Below are 22029 nucleotides of genomic sequence, written 5' to 3' on the forward strand. Positions count from 1 at the left end.
TGCTTCGTCCGTTCATATCCGCCATTCGTCTAATATTACACCAACCACAGACGATATTTTGTTCATGATCTCAAACTTTTACAAACAAATATTGTTGAATTACAGTATTGACTTTGTATTTCAAGGTTGTTTCAATAATACGAAACCTAAAATAATAGAAGTAATTCTAAGTTTAAAGCTATACAAAGATAATTTAGAAAAAGTCTAAATCATATCAGCTGTTTATTCAGAGATCGTATGAGTAAACAAGGTAAGCTGTTTTGTTATATATGTAATACACTCACAGACAAATAAGAACAAGATTTTACAGGTAAGAAAATACAAATACTGGTAAAAATGTCAGATACACTGTAGGGGAATGTTCGAAAAAGAATTGATATTTACCAATAGTAGATTTATTAACGATCTCCAAATTAATTTTCGTAGCAAAAACCTAAACCGGAGTGTTTGTGTTCGTAAACTCTACTCGAGAGGGCAATATATTTTCTGGAGACGAAAAGACTATCACAATCTACCAGTCGGACGGGCTACCATTTTTACAATCAACGCACATTTTCAAAAGTCAGCAAGTTATGTTAGTTCATCATACTTATTTTGTCATTTACAGCAAAGATACAACAACATCATCTACGGAAGATTACGTTAAACAAATTTATTTACTCCCATCAATTATAGATTACCTTAGACGTATTTGGCACAACTTTTTGGAATTTTGATCCTCAATGCTCTTCAACTTTGTACTTGTTTGGATTTATAAATATTTTGATATGAGCGTCACTGATGAGTCTTATGTAGACAAAAACGCGCGTCTGGCGTACTGAATTATAATCCTGGTACCTTTGATAACTATTATAACCAAACATCGGTTCTTCCAACAAAAAAGGAAGATCTACATCAAACTCTTTAATCCAAATCATTTTGGTATGGTATTAGATATAACCTTAGTATCTTCGTTACTCTGCAATACGTTAACATATGCACAATTGGAGGACTGACTGTATCTCTACAATTAAAAGTACTTTTCTACATTTGAACCATGATCACTTTATGTAAGATCACTTCAACTTACATTGCAAGGACATACAATTATCCTAACATGCAAGTAAACTGAAAATACTGCAGTTTTTTCTCTCGAAAAGACTGATTTGTTTTGTGAATTGATATTTTAAATACGTAGACCATAACATAATTGTTTTTCACGCATTTATCGTCCGACGAATCTGAATTTCTATCCAATGCGTATGAAGCAGAATTTATGCCAAACAATCTTATGGACAAGACAGAGACATCTTGAATTGCATATTAAGATAAATTTCATGTAAACATACTGACATTTAATGATTTGTGAGATATAATCATCGGTATCTATCATTGTGTTCAATTGAATATCGTTAAACAATGTATACATGTAGCATGCAGAAATACCTTAACATTCTTGCATACTGCAAAAGTATATGAATCGTCTACCACTACATCGTACTTCACATTACCAACAACACATTGCAGTTTGTCCTTGCTATTAACCTAAAAATTCTTAAAATTAAAGACTTGCATGCAGATAAAAAAGGAATAGTTAAGTACAAACTCATGATTTGAATAAACTGAATAAGACATTTATAATAATATTTTCTAATATTTTATTTCTTAATAAATCCCTTCTTTAAGATCTTCTGTTGATATAACCTACGAATTCATTATTACCTTTGTTTTTTTATTATAATTGCAAAAGACTATGTACCTTCCATTTAGCAAAAAGGTAATATTCAGGAATATAGTTGAAGAACAAAAAAGTGTTTTAAGAGTTGTAGTTGACTTACTGAGATTCATTTGAAATCTATGCGACTACTTCATAAATATATAGTGTTAATTGAAGGTGAAGCTATATAAATTTGCAGTAAGATGCTTCAAATTGAAAAATTTGTAAATTGTTCCTTGAAAAATAAGCAATTGGTAAGCATATTGACACAATTTACTATTAACTAAAACATTTAAATAAACATTATGTTCTTACATATCTAACCAAATTAACGACATTGATCTCCAAATTTTCAGTCTCGGTAGCCTGTATCAATACTTTGGTACTTGTTAATCTCGGACATATATCTTCTGTCATCTTTAACCAAAAGAAAAACAGAACAGAACTAACTAACACTTTTACAAAATTATCATTATACAAAAACCAAACTCATTTTTTTCTCATTAAATTTTATGTTTGTCTCATATCCCTTTAACAAAACTGTATTTTAATTTAAACAAAAAACAATTTTGGGCATACATGTGAACTAAGGTCCTGTAGTAAGATGCCTAGGACCTCTTCTACTAGTGGGACTTGTTGTTGTGGTCACGGCAAAACAAAATTAAGTGAACATTGATGTCACAATAGTTGCAAAAAGTACGAGATTCTTTTCGCAGTGTTGTTTCAAAAATATTTAATTTATTTCATGTTATTTCATGTTGGACTTTGTTCAAACCACTACTTAGTGATTGTTAAAAAGTTGTCAATGATACTATCAACTTAGAGGTTATTTTTGTACAACTTGGTTGACAACAGTTCTAACCGAGGGTAACATCAACTAAGTTGTCAGGGATTTGTTCACAAACAATGTACATGTACAGGGTATAAACTCTCTCAAAAAAGTTAAACTAATAAATATATTTCAACTTTTTTTTAATTGCAGGGTTCCAGCATTTCTGACAAAGGCATATCCAGTATATAGAGTATGCATGTTTAAAAAAAAAATCCCCGTCAGAAACACTCTAATCTATCAATAAGAAAGGGTATATTCATAGCTCTTTACTATTTAAATTTTTTGTTTTGCTTCAAATTCATCTGAATACAGGTATCTAATGTATAACAAAATAGTATATTTTCAAGGATATGTAAAAACCTGTAAAATATAAAAATGTAAGTTTAGCAACAAGGTAATGAACAGATATGTCAATATAACTCACTCATCCATTAAGTACATCATTATTCTTGAAACAAAACAAACTTACCGAAATGTTAACTGCGGTAGTACAGGTTGATGCTTGTCTTACGCAGGATACAGTTTCCAGACACCAAAAGCATTCCGATATATTTGCACATGCACCACAGCTATAAATTATTTAATTATAAATTTTAAGAACATTTCTACAACTCATGTAAGAAAAACATACATGCATTATACATTGTAGACGAGGACATTCCCGTATAATATAATTGTTATTCGCGTTTCACAAGGGCCAGGAACTCATATTTCGTGTAAACGCCATGTATCCTTTTCGCCTGCCGGCATATGAAGTATAAAATACTATCAGAGAATATGAGCATTTAGGTAAAAGCGACAGTAGTTTATCTTTTAGCTCGATTAGGGAGAGATCGACCAAGGAAGTATTATTACAATGTATTAATGATACCAGTTTTTTTTGCACCAGGTAACCATTTCGACAATAAACTTCTCTTTACTTTGTAGCAATATCTTTTCAGGACATCGTATTCAGAAATCCGATTAAATAATTAGAAAAGGATGCATTTCTACTGTACACTGTGCACCGTTGATTCTAATTAATCATGTTAATTAGTATTGACAATTTTAAAGTCTAGTTAATTCCATCATTTCAAAGTCTAAGCGTTTATTTACATTGAATAGGCGAGTATCGTAAATAACGGGATATTGTGAAAAAGTATATAATTAGAACATATGTAGAATACATGTATATATATTTTGCTAATGAATGCACATATGATATTAATTTTGTTGTGCAAACACCATTTGCTCTTTTCTGAATAACTGTTGTTTGCTCGAGTTCAATATAAGAAAATGTTTGGAAACCCTCAACAGAAATTATTGTACACAAAAGACTAATCCATTGAAGTGATCTTCTGTAATAAACCTCTCTTAGAAAAGTATTTACTGTAGCTATGTTCACATACATTCTCTTTGGCGGTTCTATGATATTAATAGTGTGTGACAAGGAACATTGTATATACCTATTGAACGCAGAGCATTTAATTGCATTTACAGTTGTTGACGCTATAATGACTTTTGAAAGAATCACATTCAACTGGAATGGTTCTGAAATGAAAGTAAAACAACTATCACAGTTTGTCGACACCGTATACAACATGAGGTGGCATGGAAAGATTCATTCGGAACTTTAGTTGCTCTTTTGTCTACGCAACCTATGTCAATGTATCTGAATAGTGTTTTTGGACAAAACATACATTATCAACTAAGCATATTTTTTGGTAATTGTGTATTCATTGCATGAAAAAAAAGCTTAAAAGTACTAAACAGTAAACGGTCATCATATATATTCAAATTTCTTAATATAATAATTAAGCACTTCAGTTAACTGTGTATGTAGTGCTACGGGCAGTGTTAGAACGAACTGAAAATGCTAAAAAGGATCCCATTATTTCTATTGGCCGGGAAATACTTCCGTTCCACCATGAATATATAAAATATCCATGGAATAACTTATCTTTTGGTTTAAACAAAAGTAATATACCGAGTGTCACTTATGGAGGAGATTTACTTATGTCTTGCTTAATCGTGTTAATATCTGTTTTTAGGATTTGTTGTACGAATTGTTTTTTTTTATCGTTTTTCTTTTGACATTTTATGTTTTTGTTCTGCGAAATTTTATAAGATCAGATCGTATCTTCCTGAGTTTTTTTTTATTAATAAAATTTTAATGATTAAGAGAAAAAATATTACTTTTAGCACAAATAATCTCGATCATTTCTATTTAATTTTTTTCAGTTAGTTTACTAAAATCTCAGTATTCCTTTTGATGTGGTTATTATTTTATTTTCAGAAATATGATCCTTTGAACGCAAACGAATATGCACAATTTTTGATGTAGTATTGTATCATAAACATAATGAGTCAAAAATATAACCGCAAAATCTTAGAACTTATGATTTCGGAAGCTAATGGTTCTTTTTGTTTTAGTGTTTTTAAGCTATTACCAATACAACATTGGTTAGTCGTGCGTTGCTCATATGTATGTACAAATGTATAAATACTTGGTCAAAAGGTTTTTATTCAAGATTTTTAAATTATTAGTTACCATCGCCAACTGTTAATACACATTCGTTATATCCCTTTAAGTTCATTATCTGACCATCACTTAATTTATTGCGACATATGGCATTATTAAAGTATATATCTGGATCAAACAATAGATGAACTGAAATATTTTCAGTGTGTTTCTGCAAATAAAATTATACAATTTTAGAAGAAGTCACAAACTTAAAGTTTTGAGCTACATAAGTTTTGATTTATTTTCCAATAACTTTTCTGATTACACGATTATGCCGATTGTTACTTGCCTTCATGTTATGTACACACATAGGTGTTTTGTTCTTACATATTTTGCTTGTAACAGTTATGCTTTTGATTGGTGAAACGCCAATGACATATTTAATTATTTTAATCAATAATTACAGAAAAGTTGGTTCTCGAAACCATTGCGTTACTAAAATGAATAAGTTGAAGGAAGTCATATGATAGTTTCTTCTGGTTCACTCTAACTGAATTAAACATTTTTTCAATCTGTCTAATTCGGTATATTCTTTTTATGTCGGCTTTTTCTCCTCTATTGAATATGAAAACAAAACGGGAATGCCCCACAGGACGCACTACTGATTTTGTAATACTCTATGTTGCATAACTTTGAATTTTGAAAATACCAAGGCTTTTCTACCTCAAGAATAAATTAACGGAGTTTGGACTGTTTAACCTTTCTATGATTTGAGCATCACTGGTGAGTCTTTTTTGGACGAAAAAGTAAAATCGCAAAAATACTTATTCGAGGAAAATTCAAAAAGGAAAGTCCCTGATCAAACAGCAAAATCAATAGCACACACACCAAAGGAATGGATAATAACTGTCAGATAACTGACTCGAAACGCGCGTCTGGCGCAAATACACAATTATAATCCTGGTGTCTATGATGAGGTTATTTTCAAGTCACCTTATGTAACATATTTATTGAATATTAACATTGTAGGCTTTAAAGCCAAAAGGTTCGTAATTTTGTAGTGCAGAGCTTATTTACGAAAAAAATTGTCTTTCAACATAAAAGTTCTGTAGAAAATTTGTCATCTGCAGTGTCTGTTTAAAATAAGGCTGTGATATGTATATCGATAAAACAATAATTGCCATGCAGTTTTCAGGTTGTTTTCATATGAATGTCCCTTTGGTATCTTTTGTCCCGTTTTTTTACATTGGTTTTAAAATCATCAAATCTTTTGAATTATCAATACTTGAAACATCTATTCGTTATGCTCAATTAAAAAAAATAATTACACTACTCTTTCTCCTAGAACTAACTTGCACTAAAAAAGCGGAAATCACTATGTGATCCGTGTAAACTTATCGAATCTTTAAAACAAATTATTAGTAAAGGTTATCTTACCAATGTTGTAATTAGATCTTTGAATATATCTTACATTGTCACTTATATCAATTTTGTCATCAGCAGATTAAAACAAAAATAAATTTGTATAAAGACACACACATGTTCATTTGAATCTATAAAAGGGCTAACTCATAACTACCTGTCGATACACTTATTTTTGGCATGGCACAAGTCATATCTTCTTTGACTGTCCAGGCCATGACGTGAAAATACCAAATCCCTGGGATGTGTTTTAGTTGGTTTTAGTTTGTGCATGATGTTTTATTGTTAATTGTGTTTAGCTTTTAAGTAGCTGACAGTTACTGCGAGTACTCTCAAATTGTACCTTATTGTTTATTTGACCTTTTGAGTATTTTTGTGCAAGCTTATTTTTTTTCTGAAATCGTTTCACATTTCACAGCGATATGTTACTATTTCTTTAATTATTTATCTTTTTATTAATTGATTTTGTACATACATTATATCATAGATCACATTTTTCTCGTGTTAATATGTCTTTTGATTGAGTTAAGCCATTTCAATTGGTATTGTATAGTGTGTTTGTCGTTGTTGTGATGTTACACTATTGTATCAGATAAAGGTTAAAGTTTGGTACCATTAAAACATTAAACCCGCTGCAATCATTTGCAAATGTCTTACATAAGGAATCTGATATTGAGTAGTTGTCGTTTGTTGACGTGGTTTATAAGTGTTTCTCGTTGCTTGTATTTCATAAAGATTAGACCGTTGGTTTTAGTTTGAATGGTTTTACACTAGTATTTTGGTTAGGACCCTTTAAAGCTTGCTGTTCAGTGTGAGCCAACGCTCCGTGTTGAAAACCGTACCTCGACCTATAATGGTTCAGGAATATAACAGTTGTTATCAATTCGTCTGAAATGTTTGTGCTTTTGATTTTGCCATTTGATTAGGGACTTTCCGTTTTGAATTTTCCTCGTAGTTTTTTTCTGATTTTACTTTTTACTTTTATAAATTTGGACTTGGATGGAGAGTTGTATTAATTTCACATCTTCTTATATCTATTTTACTGGTCCCTTTATTGTTTAAATCGGATAAAAAATCACTGTCCATGGTAACATTTTCTGTTGATACACTCTTACTGTTAATTTTCCTATTATAAATTGGCTCGTATATATTTTTTTCAGTTTGGAAGATACCAGCCAAAAATGCTGAAATGGGTGAGCGTAAGGTCAAAAACTCTCATAACTGTCTTCTAGTATTTTGGTGATACCTTTCTTGTTTTAGTTTTCCTTTCTTTTCATTCGTGCTAATTATAATTTCTGTGTAGAACAAACAAATACAGCGGTTTTAAACGTTTTAAAAGGCGAACACAACTACCCTTACCAACTACAGCAGTACTACATTACAACATAGGAAGACACACCATAAAACATCAATAATCAAAAAGAATAAATATTAACAAAACAACTAAACCTACTTTAAGCGGATACATTTTACCTAAGACACAATATAAATATAATATGTCAAAATATGTCAAAAACAAAAATACAACCTTGGACAAAAAGACGTTAAAAATTTAATATATTGACGTATATAAATACAATAATTCTGTTGTCAAGAGTACGGAAATATTAACAGCACGTTGTTTATGATTTAAACATCAGTATTTATAAAAAGGAAAAAAATATTTATTATCAAAAACGTTTTAAGCAGGGATATAACATCTGTTTTTTGATTGATATATCTATATAAAAACTAAGTGTCATTTCGTTAAACACAATTGAACACGTATGTTAATGTTATTATGTGCAGTTTCGATGTTTTACCTCAGCTTGTTATTTACAAAATAATAAAAGAAAATAACGATACTGACATTGTCTGTTGTTTCACCAATCACCAATTCCTTTGCGTTCACTTTAAGACATTCTCTACCAAGAGATGGCAGCCACCAAGTAGAGTTATCAGTGTTGACCCTGCAGCTATAATTTAGAACTTTCCTTATTATACAAAATACATAAGTATAATTATTGTAAGACTGGTGAATGTTTACATTTAAAAAGGATAAAAAACACTCACAAGGTTAACTTCATAAAAGAGTGGCATTGTTTTGCTGTATTGTACATGTTATATATGTTTTACCGCTGCAATCGGTTTAAAAATTGGAACGTGCATAGTGTATTGAAATATGGTCAACAATTTACATTTCCGCAGTTAAACCTTTCCCATGTTTGACATTCGTTTGAATGTGTGGTTTGATAAGTAACTGACTACTTCTGATCGACATAACGGCATTAAATCATGAGGGTGTTTTCTTTGTTTCTTCCACATCATACAGTCCTAGTGTCTTGCACATACCATTTGAGGGGTCTTTAAACCTCTCAAAACACATAAGACTAACTTATCAATCAGTACACATCTTAAACCAAATTTTTTCAGGTATCGTCAGATTGTAGATCCATGACAGTGCATATGTATATAACAGTTATGTAAAGATTGCTTTGAATTTACTGATAGCCGAATGCATATTAATAACAATAAAAAGAATATTTAAAGATCTAAATAAAGTGTTAAATTGGTAACATTTCAGAATTTTATTTATTTAAGTTTGCCAGGATAGTTTTTAAAGTTTTGGGCACGGTAAACAACATCTCCGTAAAAATACGGATGTGCTATCCCGTTAGAAGAACCAAACTTCAAAACCAAATCTATTTATCTATGGAAGAATAAAGTAATTGGTCATGAAATCCCTGTCTTAATTATCACCAGTAAAACATAGATTACGTTCATTAGAATAAGAAAATTCAAAACAGACACTGGCATAGCGAACGAGTTGTGATATATAAACATCGTTAGATTGTGCAAAAGGAATATCACCATCCGAAAGATCGTCCCTTGTGCTGTCAATTTTAGTGTGGAGTTTCCCGTGTAAAACTTAAATATCTATATCTAGGAAAAGACAGTTATTACTGTTTAAATTTGATTTATTTCAAATAAGTTCCATTAGGTAAATGTCGGTAGTATTTGTAGAAAATTCCTGATTATTTAACAAAAAATATATAATCAATAAAACGGCAAGTGTTGTAAACGTTATCACTTAAATGCAATTAAGACGGGTCTTTACTGATTTAGGTCATAATCTGTGTTCCATAACAGTATAAAACAAGTCTTCTATCAAAAGGGCACAATAAGTGACCATAGCAATACCTACAATCTGTTGATAAGCTTTTTGCCGAAACGTACATAAATATTATCAAGGCTTCAATTATCTCATTACACCTTCAGTAAGTATATCAAGCACATTTACCCTTTTCATTAGAGAAAAGGCACCAAACGACCGACCATTTAATTGTTTTTGATAAGATCTCTTTTTCCACGTATCTTAAAAATAACATGTGAGAAGGCAAACATTGTCCTTCTCCTTTCGTTCGTTCTAAGGAAAGAATGTCTACCAATTTCAGTCCGATTTTTAGTTTTCATTGCTAATGACATATTGAATTTATTCTTTATGCATTTTCATCTTAAAATTGGAACTGTTTTCTAAGTGAAAGGTGATTTAACGTTTTATTTTTTGGATTTGACTTAATTACATCGTGTACACGTAAAGCTCTTATTGCTTCTAATTGAGTAACTGTCAATGAATATTTATGCGTTTTTTTTGTAATTACACGCGCTTTAAAAAAATTCGTCACAAGCATTTGCGTATACCTTTTTGAAGTTGTTCTTGGTGGATTTCTGTTCATTGACAATAAAACCACATAATCTGATTGTATACATTGTATACTTTATCTGCATATTTTACCTAAATATAAGTCCTATTTATATACTATCGTTCAAAGAGAAATAGAAATGTAACAATATTTTATTTTTTATGTATAGCATAACATATTGTTAAACAAAATAAACCGTCATGATATCAGTGGTTTAAAAAAGGTCGTTTTTATAATCAGATTTTTGTTTCTCAATCGTTTCATTTAAACTATGTACATGCATCCACGTTGGGAATACTTTTTTTTATGAAATACAGTTTTACTATTTTTGTTTTTCAAGTTAATATTCTTACTGTTTTAAGTAATTCTAAAGTACATGTATATAATTTCACTGTAGCTCTCAAAAGAATGATTCAATTTGTAATAGACTTTCAGTTGAGCATAAGCTGGCAACCCTCAGCAATATAAATTGCGCAATACTGTATAAGTCTTCGTAGCTATCAAATGAGTTTTCATTTATATCCGAAATTGCATAATCTGTCGATGCATTTAATGTTAGCCTTTTTGAGTTACCTCTGGTGTTTTGTACCTTCGTTTTGCTATTCTTAAATTATATCCAATATTTTGTCATACACTACATTAAGAATATCGATAGACTACTGTTGCCATCTGATTATTTGCCAAATTTCATGAAATCAATAAATCTGATGTAGATTTTTTAGACACCAGTGTCAATATCTATTGCCGCCAGGGTTCGGAGTTTGACCAACATATATTTGTTACACAGTTTATATCATACTGACGCTCGTTTAGAACATACATGAAGAAAATCGAACGTAAATTTTCACCTAAAAAATAATATGATTCAGGTATAATTAATATGAAACAATGGATTAAAATGCCAACCAATTAAATGGAAAAACTGATATATACCTAGCACTTAAAATGTCCCATCCACAAGCCGGATTGTCCGATGTCATACATTCCAAGCAAAGTACATCTGCGGGGCATGGCTCAATATCAGCGATATCTATGACCTTAAATACAATTACATGTATTTGTTACTCTGTATCATGTGATAATGCATTATATCACGTGCAACATCTTACAACTTCTTCAAGTCAGTAAGTAAGCTGAAACAGTCTTGTTAAAACTATATTTATGGTTAAAATTGGACTAATAGCACGAAAAGAAACAGGTTTTACTGCATACGAAGAGATTGAAGTTCGACGTGCTTTACCCTCTGACGACATCTTCATTATTGGCGATTTTGAAGTAAGTGCAATTTAAGAAATTTATAAAAGTTACTTTAAAACATATGTCTTGGTTATCAATGTTTATGAATTGTACAAATTCTTACGGTATTCTCAGTCATCACATACACATTCTGGTTCTGAACTTTTATATCTAAAACTGGAAACGAGTGTTGAACGATGTTAAATGTTCCAAATTGTTTACTTCTTCTATCATCCACATATATCTGACAATAGAAAATGAAATCGAAAATCAAAATATATTGTAATAATTGCCGATATTTTTACTAGTCTGCCATTCTAAATATACCTTAAAAGTGCAGAATTGTTTATGATTTAGATTTTATCTCTTTTCAATAGATATGGCATTCTATATGTTCTATAGCTTTGTACACACATAAACATTGGAAAGGTTCAAAACGTCATTGTTGCTCAAGTAGACGAGAGATAAATACAATATACTGACTTTGCATACTGCATACTTTCAAACAAAATCAGAACCTGGGCTGCATGAAAAACACGAAGTATCATTATTTTGACTAAAGTATTTGTTCCTATATAATTAGTTGTTTTTAACGAATATTGTACCTAGCTGTTTATAATGCTATTCTCACAAATTCGTGCAATCGGTTATTAGTCTACAAGCCGAAATAAAGAAATGGTATATCAATATAAAGGAATTTCCAATTTATTGACAGAGAATAAATATAAGACGCTTTATTTTGTTTCCTCGGTATAAATTGCAATTGGTTGTGGAATAGTCTATGCATATTTGTCCTTTAAAGTCCCTTTACACAGGGGTGTTCTTATCTGGCGTCATTTCTGTATACTCATATTATTAATTTCACCTGTACTGTGCAGCAATGTACGAATGATAAACCAAAACAATTTATATCAAGAAAGATAACAACTGACTTAGGTTGTTTTCTAAACTATTTTTTCTAAATGTATTAATGTTTAAGTTTGCCTCATAGGTATTTAAACTAGGATAGCATTTGAACTGAAGCCTGTTTTGTCACATTTCGAACGACATTTTTCTATATATATACTATGACTCATCATGATTGCTTTTTGAGGAGCTTTTCTTTTCAGTTAGACTTAATTACAAGCTTTGAAAAATTATAAGAAACCTGGATTTCACCAAACAGACATACATTCTGTGTTTGAGGAGCCTGTTGTTCAGTGGTTATCGTTGTTTTACGTCCGTATTATTGGTTTTTCGTATTTGTTTTGGTTATAAATGGGACGTTAGTTTTTTCAATTGAATCGTTTTACATTTTCATGTCGGGCCTCTTATAGCCGAGTAGACGGTATGGAATGTTCTCATTGTTGAAGGCCGTACGGTTGTCTTAAATTCTCCTTGTTTTTTTAGGATAGACAAATATTTTGCTGCAATTTTCTCACAGGCAGTCTGAGTTATGGTGAACACAATAACAGATTTTTATACCTTTATTACGACGGGTGCCACATGTGGAGCAGGATCTGCGTACCCTTCCGGAGCAGCCGATATCACCCCTAGTTTTTGGTGGGGTTCGTGTTGCTTATTCGCTAGTTTTCTATGTTGTGTCATGTGTACCATTGTTTGTCTGTTTGTCTTTTTTCATTTTTAGCCATGGCGTTGTCAGTTTATGAGTTTGACTGTCCCTCTGGTATCTTTCGTTCCTCTTTTATTAACTAGATAATATGTGGCACCAAATGTCAGTCTTGCATTTTCAAATTTATATTTACACTAGTACTGTGCATGTCTTTCACTTCCAGGTTCAATCCAATCATTACACATGTAATAATTGTTTGATTATATTTAAGAACAATTTTCGATGTCAGTCTTTGCAGGCTATTTTACGTTAAATAAGATACAAATATCATTTATTCTTTGAATAAAATCAATTTTACGACGCACAAAAAAAAACGCCAAATGATATTAACAGCTCTTTGGGAAGATAATTTGAAAAATTATACAAAAATTAGACCGATGACACATTTAAAACGTTTAAACCTGCTGCATTTGTTAGCATCTGTCTTAAGTCAGGAACCTGTTGTTCAGTGGTTATCGTTTGCTAATTTTTAAATTTGGTGGTTCATAAGTGTTTCTCGTTTCTCGATTTTTATAAAGATTAGACCGTTGGTTTTCCTGTTTGAATTGTTTTACGTCTAGTCATTTGTGGGGTCCGTTATAGCTTGCTGATTGGTAAGAGCCGAGGCCCCTTGTTGAATACTGTACTTTGGCCTATAATGGTTTACATTTTACAAATTGCAATTATGATGGAGAGTTGTCACGTTGGCACTCATACTACATATTTCATATCTTTTAACCAATGCATCGAGTATGATACGACATTTCTCAGGTTAACAGTGGAAACGACAACTCGTCTTAAATAAATTACGGAAGTTGAATCTGTCTCTCAATAGATATATAGATGTTAAAAATAGACAAAATTATTCGCAAAGATACAATTTCATGTATTATCGCCTGTTTTCGTTACAACACAATAATCATATCAGGAAAATGCACACAAGTTTGCGTCACATTTGAACTATTTGAACCAATGCAAATTAAAATGAACCAACTGTTGGTAATAGAAAATGACCTATATTGAAGAAATGCATGAATCGGCTAAAATAAAGAAATCAAATTACATACTTTACCAATCTTTCCGGTTGTGGTTCCAGCAAAAATTACTGAGTGGGTAAAATAACTTAGAATACCCAGTTTTACTATGGTACCAACTTTTCCAGTCTCTTCGCTGTAAATGATCTCAACTTCCGTTAAAGGTAATGTTCCTTCTACGGACCCAAAAAAGATAGTATTGCAGAATCCGTCGTCTACGTCAGTCAACTCTGGACAAGAATGCTGAAAGATACACAAAGTTATTTTATTTTTAGTATTGTTGTGGTGCTATCAGTTTCAATATACCGTTTTAAATGCAATAGATCTGATTTTGTTCTATAGGCACAAAACATTAATTTTGGTCAAACAATTAAATATTTAAGCATTGAATTTCCTGTACTAACAGAAGTACAGGTCACACCATATGCACATATCTCTTTTGTTTAAATGGTCAATGTATGTGTTAGGTACTGTAGTTGGTGTCTTTATAATATCCTGTTATATGTCCACATCTCAAATAATGTCCGAAGGTTTAACAATGTTAAATGGCACGAGCCGATGTTATGTAAGATGTAAATAGCTTGAGGAAAGCGTATGTGTCTCCCCTTGTTTTTCTTTTCGAAAAATCGCTTATACTTATCTTTTGTAGAAAATATTCAATTCAGGTAAATCCAATTATGAACAAGGGGACTTCTTTTTTCGCATTGTGATTTTGAGAAAAGGAACGAATAAAACTGTTTGATAAATTAGATTTCATTTGAAATAAATCAAAATGAATTACTTGTTCGAAAGAACCGGGTATCAGTTTATGTCATGGTTAGTTATTCGTGTTAAAGTGTGTTTATAGATGTAACCCCGTTATGCCAACAGTAACAACTTGTTAGCTTTAATTATGTTTTATGAACTTATTTAAACCTTTCATCGTCTGTCGAATCCTTTCAGATTTTTCCTCAACCCTGTGTTGTTTGTATAAAGGGTTGTGGTATCTTTTTTGTTTTGAAAGGGAAGTAACTCCGTACTAACCCCATATGGTTGCTAACCCTAATTAAAGATTTAATCATTTTGATAGGCCACAAGTCAAAATACCACGTGTGAAGATAGTCGGTAAAATAAATTCGTTACACGGTGTGCTAGTGACCTAATACGCGCTCACCCCAGATAGAATTTTCTGACCCCATATATATCGTATTAGGTCACTAACACCTTATATATTTAATATTATCTTACCACCAATATATTTATGGGGATATGATTGGTTAATGGACTACACGTAGTGACTATGTATACTTGATATAGGGTGTCACATGGTTAGTTACCGTATAGGGTTAGCAACCATATGGGGTTAGTACGGAGTTATTTCCCTTTTTAAACAAAAAAGATGCCACAACCCCTTATACAAACAACACAGGGTTGAGAACAAATCTGAAAGGATTCAACAGACGACGAAAGTGACGATGAAAGGTTGAAATAAGTTCATAAAACATAATTAAAGCTTACAAGTTGTAACTGTTGGCATAACGGAGTTACTTCCCTTTCAAAAAAAAAAAGAAATCTGAAAGGATTCAACAGACGAATAAATAAATACATGTAATACACGATTGAAATAAATTCTTACAATAAATTTAAAGCTAAAATATTCGAGCTTCGCTCTCACCCTATATATCTCGTATGAGGTCACTAACACACCGTGTAACTAATATTATCTTACATTTTTTGTACCTCCTATAGATTTATAGAGATATGATTGGTTAAAGGACTACACGTGGTGACTATGTTTATTTGATATAGGGTGTCCTTAAAAATACATGGTTAGTTACCATATAGGGTTAGCAACCATATGGAGTTTGTAAGGAGTTAATTCCTATTCAAAAAAAAAGAAAAAAGATGCCACAATCCTTAATAAAAACAATACAGTGTTGAGGAAAACTCTGAAAGGATCCAACAGAACAAGAAATTGATGATGAAAGGTTGAAATAAATTCATAAAACATAATTAAAACCAACAAGTTGTTATTGTTTGCACTAAAGAGTTACTTCTCGTTCAAAACAAAAAAAAAAGAAATCTGGAAGTTTTCAACAAAAGAAGAAATTGATACATGTAATGAAGAGTAAAATCACCAAAATATTGAACTCAGAGGAAAATCAAATCGGAAGGTCCGTAATCACATGGCAAAATTAAATGACAAATTAAACATATCAAAAACGAAAGGACAAGAACTGTCATATTCCTGACTTGATACAGGCACGATCGAAATAAATTCATAAAACAAATTTAAAGCTAAAGGTTGTTATTGTGGGCATTTGTTTTATGTATAGACAAATGGAAGTAGGATCTCAATACTAAGTAAATTAAAGACTCAATCATTCTGATAGACCACTAGTCAAAATACCACAGATGAAGATACTCGGTAAGATAAATTCGTTATCGTTGTGGTAGTGACCTAATACGCCCTCACCCCAAATGGAATTTACTGACCCAATTTATCTCGTATTATGTCACTAGCACACCGTGTAACGAATTTATCTGACCGACTATCTACACATGTGGTATTTTGACGAGCGGCCTTTCAAAGTGATCAAGTCTTCAAAATTAAGTATTTAGATCCTATTCTTCCATTTGTCTTTACAGAAAACAAATGCCAACAATAACAACTTTTTAGCTTTAATTTATTGTATGAATTTGTTTCAATCGTGTATTACATGCATTTAATTTTTCGTCTACTGAATCCTTTCAGATTTCTTTGTTTTGTTTTGAAAAGGAAGTAACTCCGTTATGCCAACAGTAACAACTTGTTAGTTTTAAGTATGTTTTATGAACTTATTTCAACCTTTTTTTAAAGGACTACACGTGGTGACTATGTTTATTTGATATAGGGTGTCCTTAAAAATACATGGTTAGTTACCATATAGGGTTAGCAACCATATGGAGTTTGTAAGGAGTTAATTCCTATTCAAAACAAAAAAAAAAAAGATGCCAATATCCTTAATAAAAACAATACAGTGTTGAGGAAAACTCTGAAAGGATCCAACAGAACAAGAAATTGATGATGAAAGGTTGAAATAAATTCATAAAACATAATTAAAACCAACAAGTTGTTATTGTTTGCACTAAAGAGTTACTTCTCGTTAAAAAAAAAAAAAAAAAAGAAATCTGGAAGTTTTCAACAAAAGAAGAAATTGATAGATGTAATGAAGAGTAAAATCACCAAAATATTGAACTCAGAGGAAAATCAAATCGGAAGGTCCGTAATCACATGGCAAAATTAAATGACAAATTAAACATATCAAAAACGAAAGGACAAGAACTGTCATATTCCTGACTTGATACAGGCACGATCGAAATAAATTCATAAAACAAATTTAAAGCTAAAGGTTGTTATTGTGGGCATTTGTTTTATGTATAGACAAATGGAAGTAGAATCTCAATACTAAGTAAATTAAAGACTCAATCATTCTGATAGACCACTAGTCAAAATACCACATATGAAGATACTCGGTAAGATAAATTCGTTATCGGTGTGGTAGTGACCTAATACGCCCTCACCCCAAATGGAATTTACTGACCCAATTTATCTCGTATTATGTCACTAGCACACCGTGTAACGAATTTATCTGACCGACTATCTACACATGTGGTATTTTGACGAGCGGCCTTTCAAAGTGATCAAGTCTTCAAAATTAAGTATTTAGATCCTATTCTTCCATTTGTCTTTACAGAAAACAAATGCCAACAATAACAACTTTTTAGCTTTAATTTATTGTATGAATTTGTTTCAATCGTGTATTACATGTATTTAATTTTTCGTCTGCTGAATCCTTTCAGATTTCTTTGTTTTGTTTTGAAAAGGAAGTAACTCCGTTATGCCAACAGTAACAACTTGTTAGTTTTAAGTATGTTTTATGAACTTATTTCAACCTTTCATCGTCAGTTTCTTCGTCTGTTGAATCCTTTCAGATTTTCCCTCAACACCGTGTTGTTTTATTAAAGGGTTGTGGCATCTTTTGTTTTGAAAGGGAAGTAACTCCTTACTAATCCCATATTGTTCTAACCCTATATGGTAACTAACCATATGACACCCTAAATCAAATATACATAGTCACCACGTGTAGTCCATTAACCAATCATATCCCTATAAATATATTGGAGGTAAGATAATTATAAATTATATAGTTTGATTTATAAAGTGCAATATTTCATATTAATAGAAAATGTCATGTCTCTTATACCATTATTTCAAAAGTTTTAGAAAACACATCCATGTCCTTTGTTGTGTTATCAAATGAAGAGGACACATGCGTTAACTTACATTATTCATGTTATTTAAGTCACGTTGACATAGTTTCGACGTTTCATTAAAACACCAGTCTGCTAATGTCTGCTTTTCGAAGTATGTATTTTCAGTAGTATATGGACATTCTAATCGTTTTTGTCTGGATTTCATAAACTTTTCTGCGATATTTTGAATCTTATATTTGCAGATCACATTTAACGAATCATTACTAAAAGCAACAAACAGGTAGTCTTTCCAGTGAACAGCATCGTAAGCCAGTGTGTAGTTTTTGCCATCATGTGAACATATGATAGGGGTATCTTCAAATGAGTTAGATCTACTGTTAGCATCACCTGTACACATTTTTCCCAATTTTGAATGTCCATCTTCTGTATTAAAGAGAAAAAAAACAAACTTCTCTATTTCTAAAACAGCTCTAAAAGTAACATGCTTCGCTTGTTGTAGATAGTCGACAAAATAATCGAAATGTTTTCTACCTTCATATAGAAAAACATCTAAGGAAATCATTGATATAGCAAGGCAGTGGGTATTTGAATCATGCGATAAACACTTTGAAGATGCTATAATTAAAACATTTGATTGTTTAAATGTAGTTGCTAAATATTTGGTAGACGGTTTATTACTTTGCAGACGCAAACTATAAGTAACAACACTAAGATCTAGTTTGAGTTTCAAACACAATGTGTTGTATTTTAAGTCATAATTACAAACAATTAAAGAGGCATTGTTATCAGTAGTCAATAACCAGTTTTCGTCGTAAATGGATTTCCTACCTTCCATAGAAACATATTTATGGTCTAATTGAATCAAAGATGAATCGAGCTTAATTATTTTACTATTGCCGCCGATGTAAACAAAGTCTGATGTAACAGCTATATTCCGAAATTTCTCATCATGATTTATGTACACTGGTTTTGAATAAAAACATCTTAACTCAGTGACAAGCACGGTTACTATCAGAACCAGCAAATTCATCTTTCATGCTTATCCCACTGTATTACATTTGATCAAGTATTTGTCGAGCGGAGTGTAGAACATTTGTATAATTAGCCTTTTTAGCATGCAAATATACCTGAAAAAAAAAGTTTGTTTATAAAATTAAAAAGAGCAAACGGAAAATATAGATTATGATTTTATGTATTAATAGATAACAATGAATGTTTCTCTTGTATCATTAGATCGTATATTATATCCCTTTTCCATATAATAATATCATTTAGCGCGAACTTAATGTGGTCTGTGAGAAAATTTAACCAATACAATAAACATATATTAAGTTCTCCGTTTTTTAAATATTTCATTATAATGACAAGTTATACCAGTTGAATAAACAAAATATTGCATTTAAATGAAAATTTATACCATTTTGATTAAAAAAATACTGCATTTAAATGAAGAAACATATCAATTCAATAAAAAAATAAGAAAATATGTTTTTTGCAACCAATACCATGTCATAATGGATCTAGTCTACTAATTGCCTGCATCGATGTGATCTGTTTTGCATGATTTGGGCTAACGGTCTATAATTTCATGGTGAAGATCATACAACTTACCAATGGATTACCTTTATCTCTGGAAAAATACACCACTTGTTAAGTAAGCAGTTTGATCCTGTATATAAAGACTTTTTGTCTTGGATGAATAATAATTTTATTGTTAGTTGTTATTGGCTTTGGGGTAGCGATCATTTATCTGGCCATTTTTTCCTAGTGTTTAAACCCTTTCAATCGTTTTGGGTGAATTAACATACATAAATAAAATTAAAAAAAAAGAAGGCAATGAATGAGGTTGTTACATTTAATTTATGACTTTTGTGCATCTTTGTTTAATATTTGTTTGTTTTTATTGGTATTAAGTTACTTGAGGTACTTGTACACTCTGTCATTATTGTTTATGATATTCTCGTATTCTTGTCTTTCATTTTTTTCTAATGTGCTTTGTCTATAGGCCTTTTGGTGTTACTTCGAAAACATGATTGTTGCTCGGTTTTTATTTTTGATATATGCTTTGAATATATCTTTCTTCTTTATATATCTGATGTGGCTCTGTACTTATACACACCGTCATTGTGTTATTGTACTAGTATGTTAAATTTGTGTATTCTTGTCTTAAATCTTTACTAATATGCTTGTTCTGTATGCCATTTTGTGCGTCTTTGTTACATATTTGTATGGTTTTTTTTAGTGATTAGGATTATACCATAATGTTGACTGCTGTATTAATGACATGTTTACCTATTATTTCTGTTTGTTTTGTTCACGCATCGTTGTCAATACAATGGAATTTGAAACGACTGTCATACTAGTAAGAGATTTAGCTAGCTATAAAACCAGGTTCATTCCATCATTTTCTAAATGAGAAAATGTCTGTAACAAGTCAGGAATATGACAGTTGTTATCCATTCCTTTGATGTGTTTCAGCTTTATATTTTACCATTTGATTAGAGATTTTCCGTTTTGATTTTCTTCGGAGTTAAGGGTTTGTGTGATTTTACTATTCAGTAACTGTGAGTAATCGCAGATTTGTACGTAGTGTCTTTTTTGTGGTGTAGATGTAGAAGAACCCATTCACAACCATTTTGTTTGTTTTTGTTAGATGTATATCTATGTTATCTAATGAGTTAAAACTTTTCCCACTGCCCCTCAAACACATTCTGTATATGCCTGTCCCATATTAAAAGCCTGTAATTCAGGAATGTCTTTTGTTGCTGTGTTACCTATTTTTTACGTTCATTATTCTGAACATAAATGAGACCATTAGTTTTCTCGTTTGAAATGTTTTATATTTGTTATTTCGGACCCTCTTATAGATGATAATGCGGTATGGGCTGTTCTAATTTTACAAGACAATACAGTGACATATAATTGTTAATTTCTGTGTCTTTTGTCTCTTATATATGGAGATTGTTTCATTGGAAATTGTACCACATTATCTTTTTACATTATCTGTCAGGACAAACACTTTCTACCTAAGTATAAAAAAGAGGCGTATATATATACATCAAAGGGACATTAAAATGCATACGTCGAAAATATACTGACAAAACCATGTCTAAACACGGAAAAAAACCAAACCAACAGAACACAAAACAACACAATATAGAAAACTAAAGACTAAGTAACAATAACCTTGATATGTTTAATTCCACCAAAAATATATTAAACACCTTATTACTAAGAATTAGAAAAAGCAAAGGAATTTAACATTGATCAATTCCGAATTAAAAACCGCTCATCTGATACCAAACAAAAAAATGTTTACGTTTATCAGTATTTTTTGCGCTTGTCATCAGGATTATTCGTTGAAATTGTTGTTCGAGGATTTGTTTATGTTTGTCGAACTACAAAAATATCATCATAATTGAACTAGTTATTCATAGAATAGCTGATCAAATCAAAACAATAATAACAAAAAAAGTTCATAATTGTGTTACATGGAGAAAATACAGTAAAATATTGCAACTAATAATAATGAAAAATATCATAAATCTTATAGAATTTAAAAAAAACAAACCTACCCGTCAAGTTGGCTTCACGGTGTTTTCCTTCTTTACAATCCTACAATAAACAGTAAAGATAAATTTAACTATTTAAATATGCACTACTAAGGGTTAACATTATTGTGAGCTAAACGCGTAAAATATACTAAAAATTTAAATTGACATGTATTATAATTGTACCCTTACATTCCCTGGTATTCCTTAATGAAGTATTTAAGCCGTGATCCAGTATAAAAAAGCTATTGATCCCACTGAACACAGTTCAAGTCATATTTACCTCAAGAACAAAACTATATTAA

General features: G+C 31.0%; 1 protein-coding gene across 1 annotated transcript in view; it reads right to left on the minus strand.

Moving 5' to 3' along the window:
- LOC139487823 (plexin-A4-like) overlaps positions 1-22029 on the minus strand; it is a 37820-nt gene extending 15791 nt beyond the window's left edge. Inside the window, exons 1-13 of the mRNA XM_071272965.1 lie at positions 21917-22029; positions 21749-21788; positions 19002-19300; positions 18244-18596; positions 13971-14180; positions 11437-11556; positions 11010-11113; positions 8243-8348; positions 5059-5200; positions 3974-4058; positions 2998-3097; positions 2012-2113; positions 1426-1524 (exon numbers count right to left, since the gene is read on the minus strand). Coding sequence (XP_071129066.1) covers positions 1426-1524; positions 2012-2113; positions 2998-3097; positions 3974-4058; positions 5059-5200; positions 8243-8348; positions 11010-11113; positions 11437-11556; positions 13971-14180; positions 18244-18596; positions 19002-19203 — 1623 coding nt within the window. The 5' untranslated portion in view covers positions 19204-19300; positions 21749-21788; positions 21917-22029. The remainder of the gene's footprint in view (positions 1-1425; positions 1525-2011; positions 2114-2997; positions 3098-3973; positions 4059-5058; positions 5201-8242; positions 8349-11009; positions 11114-11436; positions 11557-13970; positions 14181-18243; positions 18597-19001; positions 19301-21748; positions 21789-21916) is intronic.

The sequence above is a fragment of the Mytilus edulis genome, chromosome 1, assembly GCF_963676685.1.
Source record: "Mytilus edulis chromosome 1, xbMytEdul2.2, whole genome shotgun sequence".
NCBI classification, from domain to species: domain Eukaryota; kingdom Metazoa; phylum Mollusca; class Bivalvia; order Mytilida; family Mytilidae; genus Mytilus; species Mytilus edulis.